This window comes from Lytechinus pictus, chromosome 15, assembly GCF_037042905.1.
Source record: "Lytechinus pictus isolate F3 Inbred chromosome 15, Lp3.0, whole genome shotgun sequence".
NCBI lineage: Eukaryota > Metazoa > Echinodermata > Echinoidea > Temnopleuroida > Toxopneustidae > Lytechinus > Lytechinus pictus.
The window spans coordinates 20,772,328-20,796,127 of NC_087259.1; the positions used below are offsets into that span (position 1 = coordinate 20,772,328).

General features: G+C 36.4%; 1 protein-coding gene across 2 annotated transcripts; it reads right to left on the reverse strand.

The window, feature by feature from the left end:
* Positions 1 to 598: 598 nt before the first annotated feature.
* LOC129277879 (uncharacterized) lies at positions 599 to 22,947 on the reverse strand. Of its 2 annotated transcripts, none has more exons than XM_064110245.1 (19): positions 22,843 to 22,947; positions 21,384 to 21,529; positions 20,929 to 20,978; positions 19,971 to 20,132; positions 18,623 to 18,715; positions 17,962 to 18,040; positions 17,418 to 17,601; positions 16,085 to 16,154; positions 15,210 to 15,374; positions 14,469 to 14,536; positions 13,886 to 13,968; positions 12,726 to 12,832; positions 12,095 to 12,186; positions 11,504 to 11,598; positions 10,737 to 10,825; positions 9,865 to 10,002; positions 8,398 to 8,605; positions 7,731 to 7,786; positions 599 to 6,869 (listed from the first exon to the last, which is right to left on the reverse strand). In XM_064110245.1, exons 2-19 carry the CDS (start codon positions 21,523 to 21,525, stop codon positions 4,080 to 4,082), a joined length of 4,671 nt encoding a protein of 1,556 aa, XP_063966315.1. In that variant the 5' UTR covers positions 21,526 to 21,529; positions 22,843 to 22,947; the 3' UTR covers positions 599 to 4,079. The 2 variants fall into 2 exon arrangements, with proteins under 2 accessions (XP_063966315.1, XP_054770036.2); XM_054914061.2 differs by having other exon boundaries at positions 22,839 to 22,942.
* Positions 22,948 to 23,800: the final 853 nt, after the last annotated feature.

Genomic DNA, 23,800 nt, shown 5'->3' on the forward strand with positions numbered 1-23,800 from the left:
AACTGCTTGAACTTCAAGACCTCATTTAATATAGTCTCACCTCATTTCAATTTTCTCTTTCTGAGATTCCTCTCTAAATTGCTCTTTTACTCTATAATTCTCCTCATTTCCTCTTATATCATGCAATAATGGATCCTTTTCTTCATCCCTATTTCACACCTTTTGGAGCTTAGTAGGATGGGGGATCGGGTGTCCGGACACTTTATATTTTTGAAGCCTTCTTTTTTGTCTTAAGATTACACTAAAAATATTAATTCAATAGTTGTAATCATCTTCTATTTTGTTCTCTATAATATTTTCTAAAATTTTGTACTAAAATTTGATGAAACTTCGCTTGTAATTTTTTCCAAATGACTTTCTAAAATTGACCGTCCGGACACACAACCTGTCCGGACACACAACAACTGGGTATACCTTCACTTCATGAAAGCTAGTAAAAATAATAAAATTTTAACAAATATTCTTAAACAAACCTACCCTTTTTGAACCCCCCCCCCCCCAAAAAAAAAAGATTTTCCCCTTTTTCTATTTGCCAATCCACCTCTCTCATCTCCATTCCATCAAATGAAGAGTAGTCAAATAACATTAGTTTCATGATTTCATGAAGCATGGTTTAATGCACTATCAAACTCCAATCAACTGTTTTCTAGCACATAGTTCATTTCACAGACATGTTGTATATACACTGAGTCCTCAATAACTTCAACAAAACCAGGAAGATATTTAATTTCATACAAAATAAATATAGCTGCAATTGTTACATATAATCACTTTATACATCATTGTAGCATGCATTTATTTCAATGTTTTTGTTATTTCATTCTCATGTTAAAAAATTCTGCTGCCAGGTAGGAGGGCACTTGACTTTGCATTATATAACTGGGTCATTAACATTAAGAAAAATAAAGCACTTTTTCATATTGAAAATAATATTTTACCTCTCACGATGGTATCTTACAACCCCCCAAAAAAGGAATAGACAAAAAAAAATATTTTAGCCATAACAATCAGACCAAATGATGGCCTTTGAGCATAATCAACCATGACTTGAAAACAAATCTATCAGAAGGCTAGAAAAAGTCTACTTTGTTTGGGAATACACTCCGATGCGCTGGCAGATCCAGGGGGGGGGGGGGGGCACAGCCGGCCCATGCCCCCCCCGACCCTTTTGAGAAGCAAAATTAAATTTCATAATGTAAAAATGCCATTAAACAGAGGTGTGCCCCGTCTTTTGAGTAAAGACCTTTTTTTTGGGTTGTCAAATTTTCCCTCTGAGAAAATGTGCCCCCCCCCCTTTGGAAAATCCCGGATCCGCCCCTGCTCCGATGGAACAAATGTTATCAAGCAATAACTGATAAAGACAACTGACTTGAAAGCCTTACATCATGTGAATAATATTGTTGTTTTGGTGCAAGAACATCCATAGCAAAACAGTTTCGCACACCGCATCGGTGCAGAAAACACCCCGACGCAATGCAATTATGCACGCATGCCAACCTTTAAAATTTAAAAAGTAGTAATCCAGAAGCTCAAAAGTAATAATTTTGATGTTAAAGTCATAATTTCATATGGTCAATGCGGCAATATGAATTTTTTTTGAAGAGGTAATATAAAGAACAGATTCTTAAAAAGAAATGAATCCTCTAAGGCTCAGATTCAGAATTATCTCTGGTAGCTAGACCACTCATTCTTTTGTGTAAATCCTCGATACATCAAGAAGAAAAAAACGCAAGGTCGAGTCAGTAATTAAGCATGTGATGATAGTATTAAAAACAATGTAAACAAAGAAACACGACCATGCAAATAAAAATGAGCATCATTGGCCACCTTCAGATGAGTTCATCACTGCCCAATGTTCATGAATATAGAATTATATGTTAATTGCCCTGAAAAGTGTCATAATTAAGGTCAAAAGCATAATGGCATAATTTGACATGAAAATCCTAATTATTATGACTTTTTTCCTAGTAGTTGGCAGCTCTGTGCATGCGATGCGCGATAGTGTGGTACTAAGGACATTCTTGCACAGACACAATATCTCATTTCTGTTTCAACTCCACACAAATACATGGCAACATTGTTATCAATATCTACCCATGTATTCTGAAATTCATAAGCATTAGAAATAATCATGATATACCGGTAATTAGTAATTGTGCTGTTTGACTATACCATAGATATCACTAAAATGCCATGAAGCTATTGGGCAAATAACCCAACCTTGTCAAACCATCTCTTTTCTCCATTTCCAATTTTCCCTCATGAACTGCACAATGAAGCTATGACAAGTTCAGAGCATTACACTCTCTCATATGAAGCATAAAGCAGAGACTAAACATTCCAGGTGAGCATTTTATAAAGCTGATTGTAAAGTTACACACGACTTTACACACGGCTGGAACACATTGTTAGGCGCTAAGTCAGTTGCATAGGGATCATGTACCACAGGAAATGGTCCTTTGCAAGCTTCAAACAGCTTTATGAAACAACCACCAGAAATTTTGGCATATAAGGGGCTGGATGTACAATCTTTATAATATTGTCTTTTTAGACACGTGGAATCACAAACCAAGGTTTTCTCAGTTTTATCTTAAAGTAACACCCAAAACAAACATTATATAGTCCAAAGTGTTTCGCGTAATTCATCGCTTCAAAGATAGGTTTGAAGTAACCAATCAAAATAAAGTATCAAGATGACGTCCAGGCGCGGATCCAGGAGGGGGCCGAGCCGGCCCCCCCTATTATTTGACAACCTGCAAAAAAGAATGTACTCTTTGACTTGATATAAACTATGAAAAACAGAAAGAAAAGTAAGAAAGAGCTATCATACCCATGATGTGTAATTTACAGCCTCGTAACGGCCGGCCCGACCCCGAAAAGAAACAAAAAAAGGTGAGGGGGAAGAATTGGAAAAAAGACTTTATATCAAAAATTTCGCTCGCGCTTCGCGCTCGCATTGCCTGTGTAATTAATCTCATTCAAGAGGATTAAATTGCACTTATATATCCAGTTCTGAAATCAATTTGCACACAATATTTCAGCTCGCCCATAAAGCTTTCATTATTTTTTTGATTTACACAAATAGTTTATAATATATCAAAATTTTCAGCTCGCGCTGCGCGCTCGCATTGTTTGATTTTTGAGTTACCTATCCTGTCTGGAAATTCTCACCAAAATTTGTCAAAATGCTCCTATATCAAAAAATTAAGCTTGTGCTTCGCGCAACACAGCTTGTTCTTTATTTAAATAAAAACGCGCTTAGATTGTCCAGTTTTCAGGTCGGAATATCAAAAATTTTGAGCTCGCGCTTCGCACTCTCATTATTTAATTGGTGATACTTGTATCCTCTTCTTTAATCACTAAGAAACAGTCCTAATTTAGTCCCTTTTCACGTTATTATAATAAAATTTTGGCTCGCGCTTCGCGCTCGCATTGTTTATTATTTTGGATACTATCTTCAAGTGTAAGGACATAAAATATCAGAGAATTTGAGCTCGCGCTTCACGCTCGCATTATATATTAAGACATCATGAGATACCTTATCTTGTTTATAATAATAAAAAAAACATATACTTAAAACTTCAGTCTTTAGTTAGGACTACCCCTGAAAACCAACAAAAAAATCAGATTATAGCGGCCAATCGAGAAAAATGTTGATGAAAATATTTTTTCGGCCCCCCCTATTGGCAAAAGCTGGATCCGCCCCTGACGTCATATGGGTTTGGAATTGTCCAGTCAATTCTAAACCCGTAATTACCCCCAATTAATATGTGGTAGTAAAAATATAGCACTTCGAGCTCATTCTGGCCCACTGTGCATTGTCCAGTGCTTCGAAGCACAAAGGTTAGCGGCATCACTAAATGAAATGGCCTATGAAGATCATCGTTTCATGCACATTTTGCTCAGTAAACTGACTATGAAACAATCAGGATTCCTCTTTCAAATAAGCGGTTAATCGCTAACTTTTTTGTAGGGGCCAGGTGTGACAGTCACCTTATAGATACCCCAAGGCTATACACAATAAAGCTGCTTAAATAACACACGCATTTCCAAATACATATTTACAACAAAGCATGCACCTAATCCTCTTTTGCTCTTTTAGGAGAAGCTCCAGAGACAACAGGATCTTCCAAAGGTCTTTTCTTGCTGTTAGAGGATATTGCGGTCTGACTCACAGATTTTGTCGAGTTTCCTATTGGACTTTCTGGTCTATTTGATGACACTGGAACACTAGGTACCTCCTGAGAGGAGCTCTGTTCTTTGATTTTTGACGTATCCATGCCACTACTCTCATGCAGTTGTTGAAGTAATGACAACACGATTCCACTTTGTTCTCCTACAGGATGAACCTCGGTCCCTTTCCTTGCCTCAGGATATCCAAAGGACATGAGGACTTGTGGGTGCACTTCTGTGCTCGTGGGAACGTCAGCAACTTCATCTTGATCTTCAAATTCACTGTCGGAATCTGATGGAACGACGTAGATGGAACGTCGCTTTTGATCTTGACCAGCAGCTTCAGTTGTGCTATTTTTCTGTGATGCACTCCTTGTTCTGCGTGCTACTCCATCTGGATTTGCCACAACATCCTTCCGCTTTCCACGCTTGTACTCTTTTTTCCCTTCTGTTGGTTTGCATTTCGGAGGGGTAGTTTTCTCCACCGATCTTTTGTATTTTTTTCGACCATGCTGCCCATACTTGTACTTTCTTGATTTTGGTTTGAGTTCCTGTGAGGTGCTTGGTTGATTCTCTGACTGCTGTTTGTTGAGTGGTTTCTTTTTAGGAAGAAGAACCTTCTTCTTATGCGGCCCAACGATGGAGAGTAAGGCTGGCCACAAGAACATTGATAGGAAGCGTGGATGTAAAGCTTTGTACCAATCACTTTTCCTGATTCTGTCCAAAGCCTTGGCATACCCATCCGTGTTTCTCGTTGTTACCCAGTAGCTATCTTTCTTACCTGCCTTCTTAGTTGCGTCAAGGGATACAGGAACTCTTATCTCCCATTTCCCTTCTCCAGTTCCGCTACCACTGGCTGAATATTTAACTGCAGCCTTTGTATGTCCAGCAGATTTGCCTTTAACAGCCTTGTGCTTGTTCACACTCTCGTTTTCATCAGACTTTGAGACTTCTTGCGATGATTCTTTAGATGATAACTCTTGCAAAAGACCTTCACTACCCCTCAGAATTCCTCTTTTGTTGCTTTGCAAGTTCCAGCTTCCTACTTTCTTGATACTTGAATTCTTTTTCGCAGTAACCTCTAGCCGCTTTCTATCCAAAAGCAGTGCCATCAGTCCAGCAATGGTAGATTCATTAGGGGGCAGTACTGGCAGCACTGCATCAAATTTCACCCTTCTTTGACTGCCAGAAGATGTATCAACATTTGGGCATTCAGTCTCTTTGTCAACATCCATAGGTAATTGATGGCCCTCCGGCAAGCTTCCCCTTTCTTGCTCCTCCATTTCATTTGATGAAGACTGTCCACTGATAGATAGACCAGAGTCTGGTATGGTCTCACAGGAAGATATCTTTGTGGTTCTAGATGCTTCAGACTGTTCATTTATTGGAGCAAGCGCTGCCTCACTGCACAATGTTTTTCCTGTCTGATTCTCTGGGGTTGCACATTCTTTTTCCTGGACAGAATATCTTGTCCCTGTGGTAACCGCGATATCAACATCTTTAGAAATCTCCCCATTTCCAATTACCTTTGCTGCTGTGATAGAAATTGGGATCTGAGTCGCAGGATGTATGCTTCTGGGTGCAGGGTACGAAACTGAAGCTAATGGCATACCAGTTACTTGTCCAGGATTGATACCAAGTGGCCTCAAAGCCGGTGTGAAGTTTACTGGCTTAGGTAGAATTGGAGTTGGGTTAATAGGAGCAACCCCAGGCTCTTTCTTGATACAGTTGACTGGTATCAGGTAGCCCTTTCCAGGGACATGGAGTATTCGTGGTGGTTGTTGAAGAGGGGGCTGTACAGCAATTGGCTGCATGCCAGCAATGTTGGTGGTAAGAGGCATCACATTACGAACAGCAGCTTTTGAATCAATAAGGGGAACTTGAGGGGTAAACAAAGCAGTTTGCTGTGGAATGTTCAGGATACCTTGCATAGGAGGTGGAGCCACGTTGGAGATGATCTGCATGTTGTTACCAGGCAGACCACCTGGCTGCATGGGTGTTTGCAATGGAGCTTGCACAGGAGTATGCACTGCACCACCCAATCTAGGTTGCATGACAGTCACCAAATTTGTTTGATTGCCATAACACCCAAACTGGGAGACATAGTTCTTCAATGGCACGAGATAGCCACCCTTCACCGCCAAGGAACCATTACCTAAGACAGCCATCGGAGGTCTAGTTCCAAACTGAGAGTGGGAAATGCTAGCTTGTGTGATGCTGCCATTTACCTGTGGTCTCAGAACATTCCCCTGGGTCGCTATGGTATTTTGTGGCATCATTGAAGCATTTCCTTGCGGCACAGGCACATTTTCTGGCAGATGTGCTACACTTGGTTGAGATGTTGATACATCTGCAACATGAGTTTCTTCAGACCTCTGACCTGTTTCCTGAACACCAGGAAGAGTGGCACTAGCTCCTTCCTTGTCATGGCTAGGTTTTTCAGTGTACTTTGATTCCTCAGATTTTTTTGCTTTCTTAGATTTCTTAACTTTCTTGGCATTCTTTGATGACATTTTCTCTTTTTCTGACAGTTCCACTTCATCATCATCATCATCATCTGGAACCTTGACCCTTTCAGTCTTCACTGCATCAGGTTTTGGGATAAGCTGGTGATCCTTGAGAGCTTGCACACCTTTGTGGTTGGTAAGCATGGATGCAAGAAATGCTTCATTGCCCTTCATACTGATGTCCAATGCCTGTAATGGAATATAGAAGCAGAATTAGTCATATGGAAATTAGTAGGACAAGATTAAACAATGAATTTACTTTCGTAATGATATTACCTTTCTAATGATATTACCTTTCTAATGATAATGAATGGAAATTTTCAGTCATGCACAGCTTAACCCTAATACTCTGGGGGGCATTATGCCCCTTCCAGTCAAATTTTTGTTGGTACTTCCTAATGCCTCAATATTTCAAAACAAAATTTCATTACTTTTTTCTCTGATCCCTCCCGCACCTTTTGATACCAAATTTATGGCGATCGGACCTATCATGCGGGTGTCAGATTATGTTTACCGAACACTGTCAATGAAATTTCGCTATTTCTCTATATGACTGTGTATGACCCTGTGGACAGAATCAGGAGATTTTCCAATTTATGTAAATACTTTTCTAGTAAGTATAATCGTTTCAAATAGTGTAAATCTAAGTACACACCCCCATTCCCCCTCACCAACGCATCTGAAAATGCTTGACGAAAAACAATGAAACACATAAGAAATAATTTAAAAACATTGAAATACATAAGAAATAATTACCACAACCTATCTTTTTCTTTCGGGAATTGATGAGGGAGTTATGGAAGACATTTGTACCAAAAATTGCTATTCCTGAGGCTTTATTTAATGAGAAATACCCAAATCTATGATTTTTTTGCATAAATAAGCATAAATTCATTAAAAAAAAAAGGAATTTCATAAATTTAGCAATACAACCTTGTAGATTACATAATACTTGACCCTTGTGAAAAATTTTAAAGAGCTTGCATCTTTGTTTTGATAGATTTTTAATTTCATGATAACTTAATAGAAGGCCAAACTGTATATATTTACCTTCAAGAGGACAGAGAAGATATAGTGACGTCTCTGTTTTCTCTCTTCTTTATTTCCTGTACAAAAAACAAAGAAAAAACATTATAAAGGGATAAAAAAAGAAAGGATGAAACAATGTTTGCATGCATTACACATATGAAAATACGAAATAATTATGATTTCATACAATAACATGAGGAAGGGAAGTGGGGGCATGGAATTATGACATCTATTGCATATTCATGATGGCATGCAAATGACCATTCCCCCAAAATAGTGCTTTAAAATTTTTTGATTTTGATTAATTTTTTAGCATTCTGCTCAATGGATTTTACCAAGTATGAAGTAAGATGAAAACTTTTCTCATTTGGCATGCCCCTGGTACAATATTTAGTAAGTTGACTTACAAATCCTATACAACAATTTAATTTAAAGCTAAACTAGTGTGGTTGAAGCAAACAATTATTTCATGGGGAAGTCTTTACAATCAAGGTACTATTGTTGACACATCATCATAGATCTAGATCTGGTACATATACAGAAACCCATTTGCCTACTATGTAGACCTTGCTTTCTTTTTCAATAATAATAATACATAGGATTTATATAGCATATTTTCCATTATGATTAAAAGCTCAAGGAGCTTAGAAAAGGCTCAAGGCGCTTTAAACAGCAATTCTAAACTTACTGTAGAACGACCTCCAATCGTCTTGACTAATGGTAGGGTAAGCCCATCCTATTGGCTTGATGGCATCCAGAATTTCCCTATCAAGCTCTGAAAGGACATTTCTTCTCGTGATGAACGAAGCATTCTTGGCTAAGATACGGGGAGGTGGACTCCTGGGCTTTCGTCTCTTGCGCGTGTACAAGTCTTTCCAGTTCCTGGATCCCTGTAACTGGAATTACAAGAAAAGACAAAGTTCAAGAAAAGGAGTCTCATCCAGTGTTTACAATCCATGGATACTGTAACAGGGTTGCTGGTCAGTTTTACTCACTCAGCCTTACTGAAGAAGTCAAAACATGATAATGCTCCATATATGCTGTACGAAATGAAGCTTCAATACATATAGAAAATAAATAAAGCTTAAATAAAAATGCTTGAAATGGAAAACTGTCAGGGCCTGAAATCAATCAAAATCATGAAAATTGACGTCTCCTCGGTAAGCTCACTGCTTTCATTGACATTCACATTTTCATTTTGACAGTGCGTATATTACAAATAATCTAAATCATTTACTTTTTTACAATGACCTACCTTGGACGAGTTATTTTGTTCATAATATCTTGATTTGTATCATATTATGGGGGGAAAATCAATAATCAACTGGGATTTTCACATGGGAATTCGACTTTCATTATTAAAGAAAACTCTAACCGATTACTCCTAAAGGCTTCAGGCAGACAGCACAAATGCAGTGGTCCTATTGACAGTCATCTTCAGAATATGAGCCAATGAGAAAGGCTATTCAAGGGGATAAAATGGCCGTCATTTGAGAAATGTGGCCATTATAGTCATTCCATTGTGAAAGCAGATTTGACTTTCACCTTTTTCTTACAGTGAGAAATGTAAACTATAACTTCGGCCCTGCAGCATAAAGATAATAATAATAATAGGCATTTATATTGCCCCATCTATCTAGAAATAATCTATTCCGAGGCACATTGTTATTATTATTATTACCCCGGCTTTAGCTCAAGCTGCCTTTCAGCGCTCAGTGCATTCAAGGAATTAATCCTGCAGGGTACCCATTCACCTCATCTGGGTTGAGTGCAGCACAATGTGGATAAATTTCTTGCTGAAGGAAATTACGCCATGGCTGGGATTCGAACCCACAACCCTGTTTCAAAGTCAGAAGACTAATCCAATGGGCCACAACGCTCAACAAGATGTTACTCAATACTTGGAATAGACAACAATCTACATAGACGTGTTCCTTCTAGAGAACAGGTGCATTAATAATACATATTAAGTGTATATTTTATGTCATAGGTCCCTAAGCGTTACAAATGAAGTAAATTACTACACAACTTCACATAAGTAATTTATTTTTTATCTCATTGCTGAAAAAATGGTAATGTGCATCCAATGAGTATACACATTACACATCAAATGCAGCAAAATGAATTAAGTAACATGCCCTCTCAGTGTACTTACAGTGTTGATTTCTCCAAGACTCTGCCTGTATTCAATCATTTCATCAAGGATGAGACTCAAGGGCATCTTGCTCAGAACATCCATGGAGTCACCTTCGTGGAGGCTGATGCCTTTGGCTTTCTTAAAAAACATCTGGAACTGGAGTGAAGAAATTAGCAGCTCATTAAAGTCTTTTATCAAGTTTGGGTACATCTAGACTTTATCATCAATTTTGCATAGTCTCAATTTGTTGTCAGATAAATGAATTTGAATATCATAAAAAGAAAGTTGTGTAAAAGACCTGATAAAAATTGTAGGTCTGTGATGAAAACAAAATGATCATCTGTACCACCACCAACAGTACCACGAAAACCACCACCACTGCCAACTCTTTAATCAACATCACCATCATCATCACCACTACAATCATCACCACCACCAACACCTACCATCACAATCACCACTATCTTCACCACAGCCCGCACAATCACCATAACCATCAAAATCACCAACATCATCTCCATCACAATCACCACCACCATCACCATCCCAGATACTCTCATCATCATCATCACCACCAGATAATGTCTTCAACAATTTACCAGCGAATAACAAAGTTGGTATGCAAGTGTTATCAAGTCACCATCACCTCTGCTATCTCCATCACAATCATTATCATCACACTCATAACAGTCATCAATACATCAACTTCATTAGATTATACCTTCTATAGCTTACCAGCGTATTAAAACGATGGAGAATAGTCTTTGGTATGCGAGTGATACTAAGACACCACCATCTCCGCCACAACTATCATCATCATCACACTTACATAACCATCATTATCACAATCACCATCACATCATCATCATATCATATCTTCTATAGCTTACCAGTGTATTAAACCGATGGAGAATGGAGTTTGGTGTGCGAGAGATACCCGTCACCTCATTCAGCTTCTTTGCTATAGTAACCCAATGTCCTGCATGTACAGAGAGACAAGAATACATGAACGGAATATTTGTCAATTAATTCTTTACTACTTCATTTATAATAAAGTGCTCTAACCATGATGATATTACAACTTGTCATAAATCCATTCAAATCCAATGCAATAATCATTAGATATAGTTTTGCAGCAACTACAGGGAAGGACGCTTCACCTGCACATCTCATGGAAAGGCGCTGAATAAGCCGGATTGATGATGAGGAATGAGTATTCATGGAGTGTCATGGCCCAGTGGATTAGTCTCTGGACTTTGAAACAGAGGGTCATGGGTTCAAATCCAAGCCATGGCAGTTTCCTTCAACAAGGACTTCATCCATTGTGTGCTGCATTCAACCCAGGTGAGGTAAATGGGTACCGGCAGGAAGTAATTCCTCAAAAAGCTGTGTGCACCTGAATAAGTAGCCTAGCTTAGCCGGGGCAATAAAAATAGCAGGGCCCGCTGGGAGAACAGTTTTTGGAACTGAAGTGGCTACCCTGAGTAAATATACCGTTTATTTTCATTGTTGTTGTTGTTGTTATTATTATTATTATTATCAACTAGATTGGGTCAAATCATTTCAGAAGGTCACCAATATACTCGGGCTCTCATGTAAAATAACTAAGAGGCTTTTGTTTTAAAGTTAGGTGAATGATCATCAAGGCTGCACTCACCCACACCATGCTCTTTCAAATTTTGCAAGACAGCAAGGTCTTCTTTCAAGGTGTAGTTTCCTTTCCTGTTGGAGGGATCTAGAGTGTACGACCACCTAAACATAAGAGAAGAATATATTCAATATTTTTAGGGATGTGTCAGAGTTCAGCCTTTGAAATGACTAAAAACCACTTGGTGGAGACATTGAGTTCTGATAAAAAAATAATATTGTTTCAAAATGTGAGCTTTTTAGTTTATTTAATGACAATACTAAAGAAGAATATCTAAACAAATGCCTTCAAAATACATTTAATGTTGTTCATGATAATGAACTGTGTTGCCAATGATTTCCATATCCCCCTAAACACATGAATAGACAACATACATCTGGAGGCTAACCATAACCCCATTCCCTCCCTTGATCAAAACAATGTTGCCAATTACTTTCACCCTATCCCTACAAACATGATAAGACCCCCCCCAAAAAAAAAAAAAAAAAAAAAAAAAAAACTGGAGGTTAATCCCAATCTACCAAAATAGCCCAGCCTAGTAAGGGTTGGGTCACACAAGAGGGATTTTCCCTTTACACCCATTTGCTAGCCATAACTTACCTGTCTCTAACCTGGGCTGAATTCCTTCCTCTCACAAGCTTGGATAGTTTGGACCACTTGAACCCAAACTTTTGAATGCCTTCCAGCAGAGCCTACAAGAGGGAATAACATTAGGGTTATAGACAGTTGGTCAAACAATCTACTTAAGAAGCTGCCAATTTGAGATTCACAGTCTTAGTGATTTCATTTTTGAATAGCCAGAAACTTCTTACTCCAGGCCCAATTTCTTCAAACTTTAACCATTCTGTTTTCCCTATTTTTCTCCTTTCACACAAATTGTTTGTTTTGCTTTTTTTAAGTTTGGACTAACCTTCAAGTTCTTACATCAATGAATTTTTAATCTCATCTTATTCATGATCTACTCGTAAAACATCTCACTATGTTCACTTTTAATTCCTTACAAGTTCCAGTAAAAAAAGAAAATATACTGAGATATGCCCTGGTCTAATTCATAATACTCATCACTATCAATCTGGCTTATTCAGCGCCTGTCCATGAAATATGCAAGTGAAAAGTCATTCCCTATAGTTGCTGTGGTCATGTATCTTTCCCTTTTTTGTTTGTGTTCGAATGATATAGTTAAAGTAAATAATACAACATCCTAAAAATGAGTTACGATGAGATAACTAACGTCATCTTCCTCTTTTGTCCAGAAGCCCCTCTTGGAATCAGGGTCGAGCTTTCGTCTCCATCTCAATGCTATCTGTCTTCCTAACCGCTGGTCCATGAAGTAAGCAACTAGATAAGAAAATATGATAAAGCAATATGGGCATATCAAGCTTTCATGAGGAGTGGATTACTATATGCTGACCCCATACTTTGTGAAAAGCATTGGAAAACTATGTAGTAGAGATGTATCTGAGGGAGAGCAAACTGGGTGTAAGCGTAAGAAATCCCTCGGCCAAGTCTGCTCAGCCTCACAAAACTGTCAGGCCACGGAAAGTTGAGATAATGACTTAACCATAATTTAACCACATAACTGCATATATCTATTTCAGTTGCCGCGGAAACGAGTTGGGCTGGGTGGGTGGGCTTCACTTTTTTCCGAAGCCGTGAACAAAAACGTAAAAATTTCCATCTGATTGCTACTTTTTGCAAAGTCAGCCCCCCCCCAACTTTTAAAACCATTCTACAGCCCCTGTATTTACTGTAATTCTTCCAGATTATTGAACAGATTATTTTCTAGACAAAAAAATCTGCTCTCGTGGTACTCTACAGTCAACAAGCAAAAATTACAGGAATTAAGATAAGGTTAAAATTTGGTTAGTGATTGGATAAAGAGCTTCCAAATATAATTTATAATTTATGGTAAAAATTCAAGTATTTTTTTCCTGGTCAAATTTGTCAAGTAATTTCAAGTGAAAGACATTTTCAAATTGATCAAGACAAGACACATCACCTGATGCTTCCATATATTCATATTTTTTCTTGTGTCACAACTCTTCTTAGGTGTTGCATGAAAAGTATTTGTAACTGACTGCAACTTTCAATCGTAAATCAGGAAAAAAAAAGAAATCAATTTCAACTATAACAAATCGCTAATACTCTCTGTTGCAGGAATCAGATCAGAGCCACGTTTAAAAAAGACAACAAATACACAATTTTGATAAACAAATATATTATCAGCCAATCAGATTGAAGGATTTCAATAGCTTTTAACTGTTTATTGTAATTTTTTTGTCATAACAAGTTTTTATGAAATTGGACCTAGCAATCAAATGCAATCAATTACAAGACTTAAAATCTATTTGAACCTCAATTGACTTGCAATATCCCCAAAGCTTGTCTTACCTTTACTAAAAGGAATATAATCACCAACTTTAAACCTCTCAGCTAGCTCCAAAATCAATTCATCTTCTTCTTCAGTGAAGGGCCTTAAGAAATAACAATCAAGTAAACAAACAAAACCAGTAAACACAAACATATAACTTACAGTAAGAAATTTATAATATAGAATGAAGGCCGTGCCAAAATGATATATATATTTTTTTTATTTATTTATTTATTATTTATTTTTATTTATTTTATTTATTTTTTTTTTTTTCTTGGGGGGGGGGGGGGGTCACTGTGTCCAAAACAATATCAAATCACACTCAAACTCCAAAACATGACAGAACCAATACTGGTTACAGCAACATGGAACATGTTTGGTTAGTAAAGCACCTTGGAACAGTTTGACAAGGAATTACTTTCCACCATTTTTAATCTTGTGTACTATATGCAAGGTCCAAAATACTTCTCAAAATTGTTTCTTCTTCAAGTAACACTGATTGTAATGATATCATAATTGTGAAAATGCTCACCACACACCTATCAACAAAATATAATTTTGCAGGTAGTTTGAAAAATAACACATTCATTGAATCATCTTTACCTCAACACATATGCATAGATGTCTCGATGCTGGTAGTTTGAGAAACAGTCAAAAGGAGACCTATTCGTCTACAAGATAAAAAAAAGATTAATAAAAACATTTTATAAATTGAAGTCCAAAAGCTTTTAAAAGGCATAGAATTATTTGAAAATATACAATATTTACAAAAGTATGAATTATGGTTAAAGACAGGGGCTAGAATTATCCTGGCATTGAGTAAGTTAATCCTAGATTACAGTTAAAGAGAGTAATTGCAATGTGCAATTATTCCAAGAGGCTTTTAAATCATGGTTAAGTGATACAATACCATAACAGATAATAGATCTAGACGGTCTAATAGAAACATCTATCCAAACATTAGGAAATAATGGAAACTAGAGTGAAATAAACTGCTGAAAACAGGTGATAAGTGACAGGTTAGTGTGCTTCGTATTTGTATCATTATTACTCAGATAATCTGCTTATAAAAGTATTAGAGCTTTTTAAAATACAACTTTATTGTTAAAAGGGCCTTTAATAAAATAATAAATATTTCACGATACTGAACCTAATCCAATTAAATAGTCTAATTCAAATATTCACAAAGAATCAATCAATGAAGAATGATACAATGGTCACTACAAACGACAATCTTAATAAATAAGAAATAATAATTGAACGTACATGTACATTAAATAGACATCATCAAATCTGTACTAAATTTAAAACAAAAGTCATTAAAAAAAGGGAATTCCAAATTACCCCAAGCTCCCTGATGTAATCAGACCAGTCCTTCCCTTGGACGGTCTCCAAGACTTCATCAAGGCGTTTCTCTTCCTCCGCAGACCACGCCTTCTTATTGATGAATGGGTGGAGGATGTTTTGCCATCTCAGCTGACACTCCATGGCGGACCTCTCCCCGTTCAACTAAATAAGGGAAAAATCAAAATAATGGTTGAATTTGCAGCTGCAATCATCTGATCTTGAGACCCATATCTTCTAGAGTTGTAATTATAACTCATGAGTCAATACAAGGATTAGTTTTTAATATAGTGCATCAATTTATACCTCCCACTGCATGAAATAGACCAGCAATAAGCCAGTTCATACTTCCACTCTGCACATGATCATAGGAAGGTTATTTGTACCAAAGTGACATGGTGGTTTAAAATTTAATGAGATAAGCACCAACTTTGATGTCTTGATTATTCATATACTCTTTTGAATTGTGGTTTTCATTTACATCCACAAAAAAAAAACAATGCGTCCACGAACGACTGTTTTTTCACAGTTTGCCAGTACATTGTACAACATGATAAAATATGTATTCAAAGTAGAAATGCAAACAAATAGTGTTCATTGGTGTGCTATTCTAGTCACCTGGTCTATTCAATTTCTTCATCCTGCTATGTAAGGCATGCTTATGTAATATCTTACTTTAAAATCTGCCTATCACAATGAAAGAAATGAAAGGTCATTTGACCAAAATTGTCCATGAAGTAACTATGAACTTGTCAATTAATTGCAAGACTTGCGACTGATTTTTTTATTTTGAAATATAAATCAAAAGCTTTCTGCAACATCCCCACAGAGGGTAAAAGGTAAATAGATATGTTTTATAATTTTTTTTTACTCACATGTAGGGAAGAGATCTTCAGCCAATCCATGTCCCTCATCCTGTCTCCAAGCAGTTCTTCCTCTGGAGCTCTACATAGAGAAGGTCAAAGGTCAATATATTAATATCTACAAATTATTCAAATCAACAATAGACAGCTTTCAATGAATATATGATACATTGGTGTAATGGAGATATTTTGAATACAACACTAAAAAAGAAAATGACGGATACAAGTCTAAAGTCTGTAGATTTTTGTGTTCTATTTTATTCTAGTAATAACCTTATACTTCTTGACAGATTTTCAAGAGAATCTGAACTTTTTGAACAGATATCTACACATGTAAATCAAATGCCATCATTTCAACATGCTTCTTGACATAAATATCCAAATAAATTTTAATGAACTACAAAAAAGGCATTTCCTTCAGTCTCATCTAATGATTAAATCATCACAATTACAATCATCTAAACATGATTTTTTTTTCCTTTAAAGGGATGGTCCGGGCTGAAAATATTTATATCTAAATAAATAGAATAAAATTCACAGAGCAAAATGCTGAAAATTTTATCAAAATTTGATTACAAATAACAGTTATTGAATTTTAAAATTTATAAATATTTGGTGAAAAGAGTTATATGCACATTGTCATGAATATTCATTAGGTGGGCTGATGATGTCACATCCCCACTCTCTTTTTCTTATGTTATTATGTACATGAAATCTTAAATGTTTCATTTTTACATACATGTGTAAATGATGTGTCTCTGTTATGATGAAATAAGTTATGGCAATAAATAACTAATGCACTTAAACAGTTGTTAGTCCAATTTTTTTTTAGTTCTTGGTAGAAATTTTTTGAATAAACCTAATTTCATATAATAAAATATAAAAGGACAAGTGGGGATATGACATCATCAGCCCACCTAATGAATATTCATAAAGACATGCCTATCGCACTCTTTCACCGGAATAATGCAAATCTTTAAAATTCAATAACTTTGTTGTTTGTTATCTGAATTTGATCAAATTGTCAGCATTTTACTTTGTGAATTTCCTCTATTTGTTGAGACAGAAATATCTCCAACCTGGACCACATCTTTGAAAATATATTTGTTTTAAAATATTATCTAGAATGCTCCAACCCAATTAAAAAACATGCATCCAATGAAGATTCAAACTACTTTAAATGTTCAAGTTGGGTAATAAGGTTATATGGTAAATGCAAATAAAGGGAAAACAAATGTGTGGTCTGTAGTCAGGTGGTCATTCTAAAGAGGTGGTTGATAAAACAGGTTTAACTGTAATATGATGACATTATTATATTCTTACATCCTGCTGAGATTCAACTTACTTCAAATGTTCCAGTTGGGTTGTAATGTTGTTAATTTCAACCGTGAGTTGGTGCTTCTCGTCGTCAATGGCCAATCGTCGTTTCTCGTAGAGGATCTCCTGTCGGGCCATAAGAGGTTTCATGACTCGCTGAAGGCCGTCGTTACGGACGCCTTCGTACAGTGCTCTGTCCTCATCAGCAGTCCCTGTAAGTTGATTTCAAGATCATATTTAGTTCTGGGTCCCTTTCATTGATCTGTTCACGAGATATGAGTGAATTCCTGCATGACTGGGGATCCTTTCCAGTGCCAAATAAGACACCCCCTATTTCTTTTTTTTTCTTTCATATGTAGACAATATACAATCTTTGAATATACATCATATTTTGTGTGAACATTGCAAGATTAGTCTTTAAACAGCAGCATTGTATTATTTTTATATCTAATAAACCAAACTTAAACTGAATTGAATTGAATCTTGCTGTTTAAACATGATGGGAATGAACTTTTCCTGCAAAATCTACCACTCGGTTCAACATCATTTTTTTCTTTGCTTCTTATACTTACATGATTTTGCTGGTTGAATGAAAGGCATTGGAATATTCCTGGATTTAATATCCTTTGCTTCATCACTCAAAGGTGGCATCTGAATGGAAATAAATATTAAAATTAAGGGAAAATTGGTCAAGTATTTCAATTCTATCCAATAAACCACATGTGATTCAGATAACACAAGCTCACTTAATCTGTGTACATGCATATTTCTTTTGAAATGGAATAGGTGAAACAAAGATGAATGGATTTTTACCCCCCAAAAATCATTATGTACAACAGTACCAAACCAAACTTTATATGAATTACAATTGAATAATCATGAAATTAACAACACATTATTCATCCCGTGGGGTGTTTCGTTAGGGTGTTTGTGAAGTTACAAACAACTCTACAAATAAATGAAATATGAAGTGCCAAAATTGTTCGATTAGAGAAAATCCTTTAATTTCAATAAAATGTGACAGTTTTGTGATAATCTCATGAAAAATGTGGCCAATATTTTCTTTGCAGTAACAATTTGTGTCAATGATATAAAAGTCAAAATATCCCAAAATCATGTCCAATTTTATGAACAGCTATATGTAACGGCCATCAGAACATGACATACATGTGCGATAAATGTATCGAAATCTCAGGACTTTAATAAAAGAAATAGAATGAATCTTCCTCTTACTGTGCTTGAGTCTCCAGAGAAGTAATGTTTCTGAAAATGTGTTATGGGTCTCGCTCCTTTGACATAGGTTGTGGTCTTTGATGCAACACTTTTCTGCAAAAAAGTATAAGAAATACAATTGAATAACACAGAAGACGCGTTGGGAATGAAATACAAAGACTCAAGCTGAGATGATATTTCCAGTACAGATTTCTACATCACTCAGGTAGAATGTGGTGTATTAGTAAACTTCTAACAATAAATTCCCCTCATGCCCAGCGCACACTACACAATCCGTTGCGATCAGATTTTTAAAGAAATTGTGATAGCATTTGATATGACCGTCCCAACCTAAACTCTGTAACGATCTAACTTCTGAATAGTGATATGAGTAGTTAAATCAGAATACCAGTCTATTTTGAGTCTCCCTGTTGGAATAAAAGCAAAGTCAATTCCAAATCAAAATGGGGTCATTATCAGCTGCGACTTAAAGCTGATTTGGTCTTAAATCCTACCAAAAGGTCTGCAGCAATGCAGAATTCTGATTTTTGTATCCCTCTCATTATGTCGAACTTTGAATAAAATAATCTTGGAGCTTTAATATTCAATGCAAAATGCAATAGGTTAAAAATTTGAGTAGTAATGTTTCCAGAAGTGTGTGCTGGGCTTGAGAGAGTCAAAGGACAAGTCCACCCCAACAAAAACTTGATTCGAATAAAAAGAGAAAAATTCAACAAGCATAACTCTGAAAATTTCATCAAAATCGGATGTAAAATAAGAAAGTTATGACATTTTAAACTTAAAGTTTCGCTTCATTTCACAAAAGAGTTATATGCACATCCCAGTCGGTATGCAAATGAGGGAACTGATGACATCACTCACTCACTATTTCTTTTGTATTTTATTATATGAATTATGAAATATTTTGATTTTCTCGTCATTGTCATGTGAAATGAAGTTTCATTCCTCCCTGCATACGTGGAATTCCATTATTTTAACATTTTGTGGTTCAGGCAAGGAGGTCCTAATCGTCAAATTCGTAAAAATTGAAATATTGTATAATTCAAACAATAAAAAACAAAAGAAATAGTGAGTGACATCATCGACTCTCTAATTTGGATGTAACTGGCTCGTTCATATAACTATTTTGTTAAAAATAAGCGAAACTTTGAAATGTCATAACTTTCTTATTCTACATCCGATTTTAATGAAATTTTCAGCATTGTGCTTGTCTGATTTTTCTCTATTGATTCAAATCAACATTTTGTTGGGGTGGACTTGACCTTTAACAAGTATCAACTAACGACAAGTCTGGCTCTCGATGTACAACACCAAATAGAAAGTCATTTGGCAGGCACTGGGCACTTACTTGTATTGCAGCATTCTTTCTTCTTGCTTCCTTGATGTTGTCCAGGAGGGTGCAGACCATGTCCTGGTAACTCAGGTTGACCTGTAACAGATTCTCTGCAGTAGGTTCCATGGACCTTGACAGGAAGAGGGACTCAGGGACAGGAGGCCTGGAAGGTGATACCTGTAAATGGAAGAGAACGGTGATCGAGGATGATCATGATGATGATAAGGAGGAGGAGGATAATGAAGGAGAAGATGATGACAATGATGATGATGATGGTGATGATGATGATGAAGGTGATGATGATGGTGATGATGATGATGGTGATGATGGTGATGATGGAGGTGAACATGGTGAGAGTGTTAAAGGACAAGTCCACCCCAACAAAAACTTGATTCGAATAAAAAGAGAAAAATTCAACAAGCATAACTCTGAAAATTTCATCAAAATCGGATGTAAAATAAGAAAGTTATGACATTTTAAACTTAAAGTTTCGCTTCATTTCACAAAAGAGTTATATGCACTTTCAAGACAGACATTTCAGATCAATCACAACTTGAGAAATTAAGTGTTGAAACACTGCATTACTTTTACACCCATACACACACTCATACCCCACCACACAAATAGATATATGAGCTGATTTATTTTTTACTTTAAATACATGGAAAAATGGAGTGCTCCTCTTTTTGGTTAATAAAAAATCTTAAAATCAAGGGAACTCCTGGAAAAAAGGAGTAGTTGGCATATAATATCACAAAGACATACACCTGCCACACACAGCCTAACCAGTTTCCTGCTGAATTTCCTAACTCCCAATGGGTTAACTCTTTAAAAGTAAAACATGCTGATGTCGCTCATTTGCACCAAATAGTACATATACATCCCATAGACTTGTATTTATTCATCTGGCATGTTAAGAGTTAATATGATAGGAACCACTAGATTCCTGTAGTCAATAGGTTAACACACATACCTGAGAGATGGCCCCTCCAGAAGTACTAGGACCCGCTCCCAGATACGCTCCTTTAAAGAAGAGAAAAATGAAACGATCAAAAGCGTTATTTTGACAATCTTTCTTCTAGAAAATGGTCTTTATCCCGAGGTCAAGTTTAATGCAGACCATGATCTATGTGCTTAATTTAAAGGAAGCTGAAAAATGTCAAAATTTTGTTTATAATGTATGTTTCTCCTTTGTTTCCCTATGCTTTAATGACAAAAAAACTATTTCTATATCATTCCTAGAAAGTTATGAATGATTTGAGTGTTAATGAGTCGATAGATTGAATCTGTACTTTTATAGATTCGCTACTGATTCAGATTGACAATTCTTTTTAAACCAATTGGATTATAGAATTTCAGTAGCTTATAACAATTATCAGTTGACATGACTGACAAGATGTTTCAAGTCAAATGCTCATCTAGTCTTACCATCTTCTTCTCTACTTCGACCATCGTCGTCCTCATCAGATTCTTCCTCTTCTTCAATTTCTTTATTTTCCCCGAGGACTTTGTGGATTTGTTGGATGTCCTGTTGGACCTCATGATGATCCTCCTCCGTGCCGGCCTCCATGGCTCTGAAATATCAATAGTACTGAAATACGTAAGTCAAAACACAATGAAAATTTTTATTGCGTATGGTGAGCATTACATCACATAAACTCCGATATGCATGCTGTAGCCAAGCGAAAGACAGTGAAAAATCAAGATGGCGACGTAAACACGGTGGCAAGTTTTCCCCGTCTTTTCTTAACATTTTTCGTTTTTTTAATGAATTCTTGTTTAAAAATGAAATACATATCGTAGAAATGTTGGAAATTAAGTTGTATCCCATTTACATGATTTAAGGGCTAGATCTTTTAGAAGTAGAAATCTCGGGGGCTAAAGTTTCAGGTTTTTTTTGGCAGTACACGCTAATGAATGGGACGCAATCTCAGGCTCCGTGGAGAGTAAGCATACGTTAGTAAATGATTTTTACTCTCTAGGACTCTAGGAACCTCCTGACTAGTTCCGAGTACGATAACTTTCTAGCAAATTTAGGATCGTATCTTCAAATTTACAATAAAAAAATAATAAAAAAAAAATAAACAGCATTGAATTTGCACAGAAATCAAATTGACGACAGCGTTGACTTTTGAACGCGCTATGTCAAACGAAGGGCAGGGGATGTCGATTCTCGGCCATGTAACATGGCGATACATTTCAAGATTTTATGAATTATTGAGATGGAATTTGAAAATGAACATTGAAAATAAAAATAGACAAATATATTTGGCAAACATTGTTGCAAATATCACTGTTTGTGAAAAAAAAAGCTTAACAATAACATGTTGAATCTTGGGCATGTTACTTGTTGTTAGATGTTACTCTACAGACACAGTACTTGATAATCCTCCCAAAAAAACTGGCTCAACTTTTCAACACCTTAAAAAAAAGTAAAATTTTAAAAAATATAAAAAGAAAAACGGTAAAACAAAAGTTAGATCCTATTTTGAGTATTTCCTACCGTTTTTATTCATTTTTAAAATTTTACTTTTTTGGGGAGGTGTTGAAAAGTTGAGCAAGTTTTTTGGGGGGAGGATTATCTTGATAAAGTCTGAAAAAAGTAACACAATTGACATTCTCAATATTTAACTAAAAAAATAAGACGTTTTCCCCGCTATAGGCGCTAGTCTTTCAATCGGGTTCAGGCCTGGCGCTTGGCTGGGCTCCCGGGGCCCGCCCGTGCCGGGCTCCGCCACCTTCGACAGCCCAGCGGCGCGCGGGGCATTTGACCTGCGGCTGCGCACATTTCCTTTTGCCTGTGTCTGCTTAATTCGGCGCACCATTTAAGGCAGAAAAAATACGGGAAAACGTTCAAAAGTACATGGCCTGCAAGGGTAATACCTGCCTCGGTTGTTATTCTTGACCTTGTCAATGTAATCGTCCGACGCAGCGAGATTACAATCGTTGATAAATCGTGCCGCCTTGGCCTGGCTGATGCTCCACAGCGCAGAAATAGCACAGTTTTCTCGATATTGATCCGTAACTTCAGTTCATGCTTGCTTCTAAATTGGTACCTCAAATATAACGTATAGTATTTCTGAAGTTTACAACGATATTATACCTTAGTATGGTATTCCTGCCTTAGGAATTATGAAGGAAAAAAATAAGGAAAACAATGAAATCATTCAAAGTAACAAAGAAAATCATTGTTTAAAAATGAGATTACTAAGACATTTTGCGAGTATCATCGACAAGGTCTATTACTTCTTGTTGTATCAGGAATATGAAGGGGAAGTTGATCCTGGTGATAAGTTGGTTTTAAACTGATCATAAAAAGCAGAAAAAATAGAGATATAGATCATGTTAATTGGTGAATTCCGATATATAAATTGTGATATCGGAGGGATGAGAGAATATATCCCCCACACTTTTCAGGGAAGTGGATGGCCTGTAGGCCTACTATCGTCTCCCCAATTTTCAGGACAATACTAAAGATTTGATACTGTATGATATGCTGGATTTATCTTTCACATGTAAGCGGTTTAAAGTGGTACTCCCCCTTACTCCGGGCTGCAAATAATTATAATTAGAGTAAAATTTACCGAGCAAAATGCTGAAAACTTCTCCAAAAAACCCATATTTTGTGGAAAACAATTATAGTGTTTTTCTTTATTAAGTTCAAATATGATTATTTTCAGGCTGGAGTACCCCATTAATGCCATGATTAATACTCTGCAGGATTTATCTTTTACATGTTTAAAGTGGTACTCCGGGCTGAAAATAAAAAGTCTAAATAAATATAGTAAAATATACCAAGCATAATGCTGAAAATTTCATCAAAATCTGATAACAAAGTGTTATTC

Coding starts and splice junctions, on each gene's coding strand:
- LOC129277879 (XM_064110245.1), bottom strand. CDS start 21,525: ATGGAGGCCGGCACGGAGGAGGATCATCATGAGGTCCAACAGGACATC. Junction 17,602..17,961: donor CATTCAACCAGCAAAATCAT/GTAAGTATAAGA, acceptor ATCAACTTACAG/GGACTGCTGATGAGGACAGA. Junction 10,826..11,503: donor TTTGAAAGAGCATGGTGTGG/GTGAGTGCAGCC, acceptor CTGTACATGCAG/GACATTGGGTTACTATAGCA.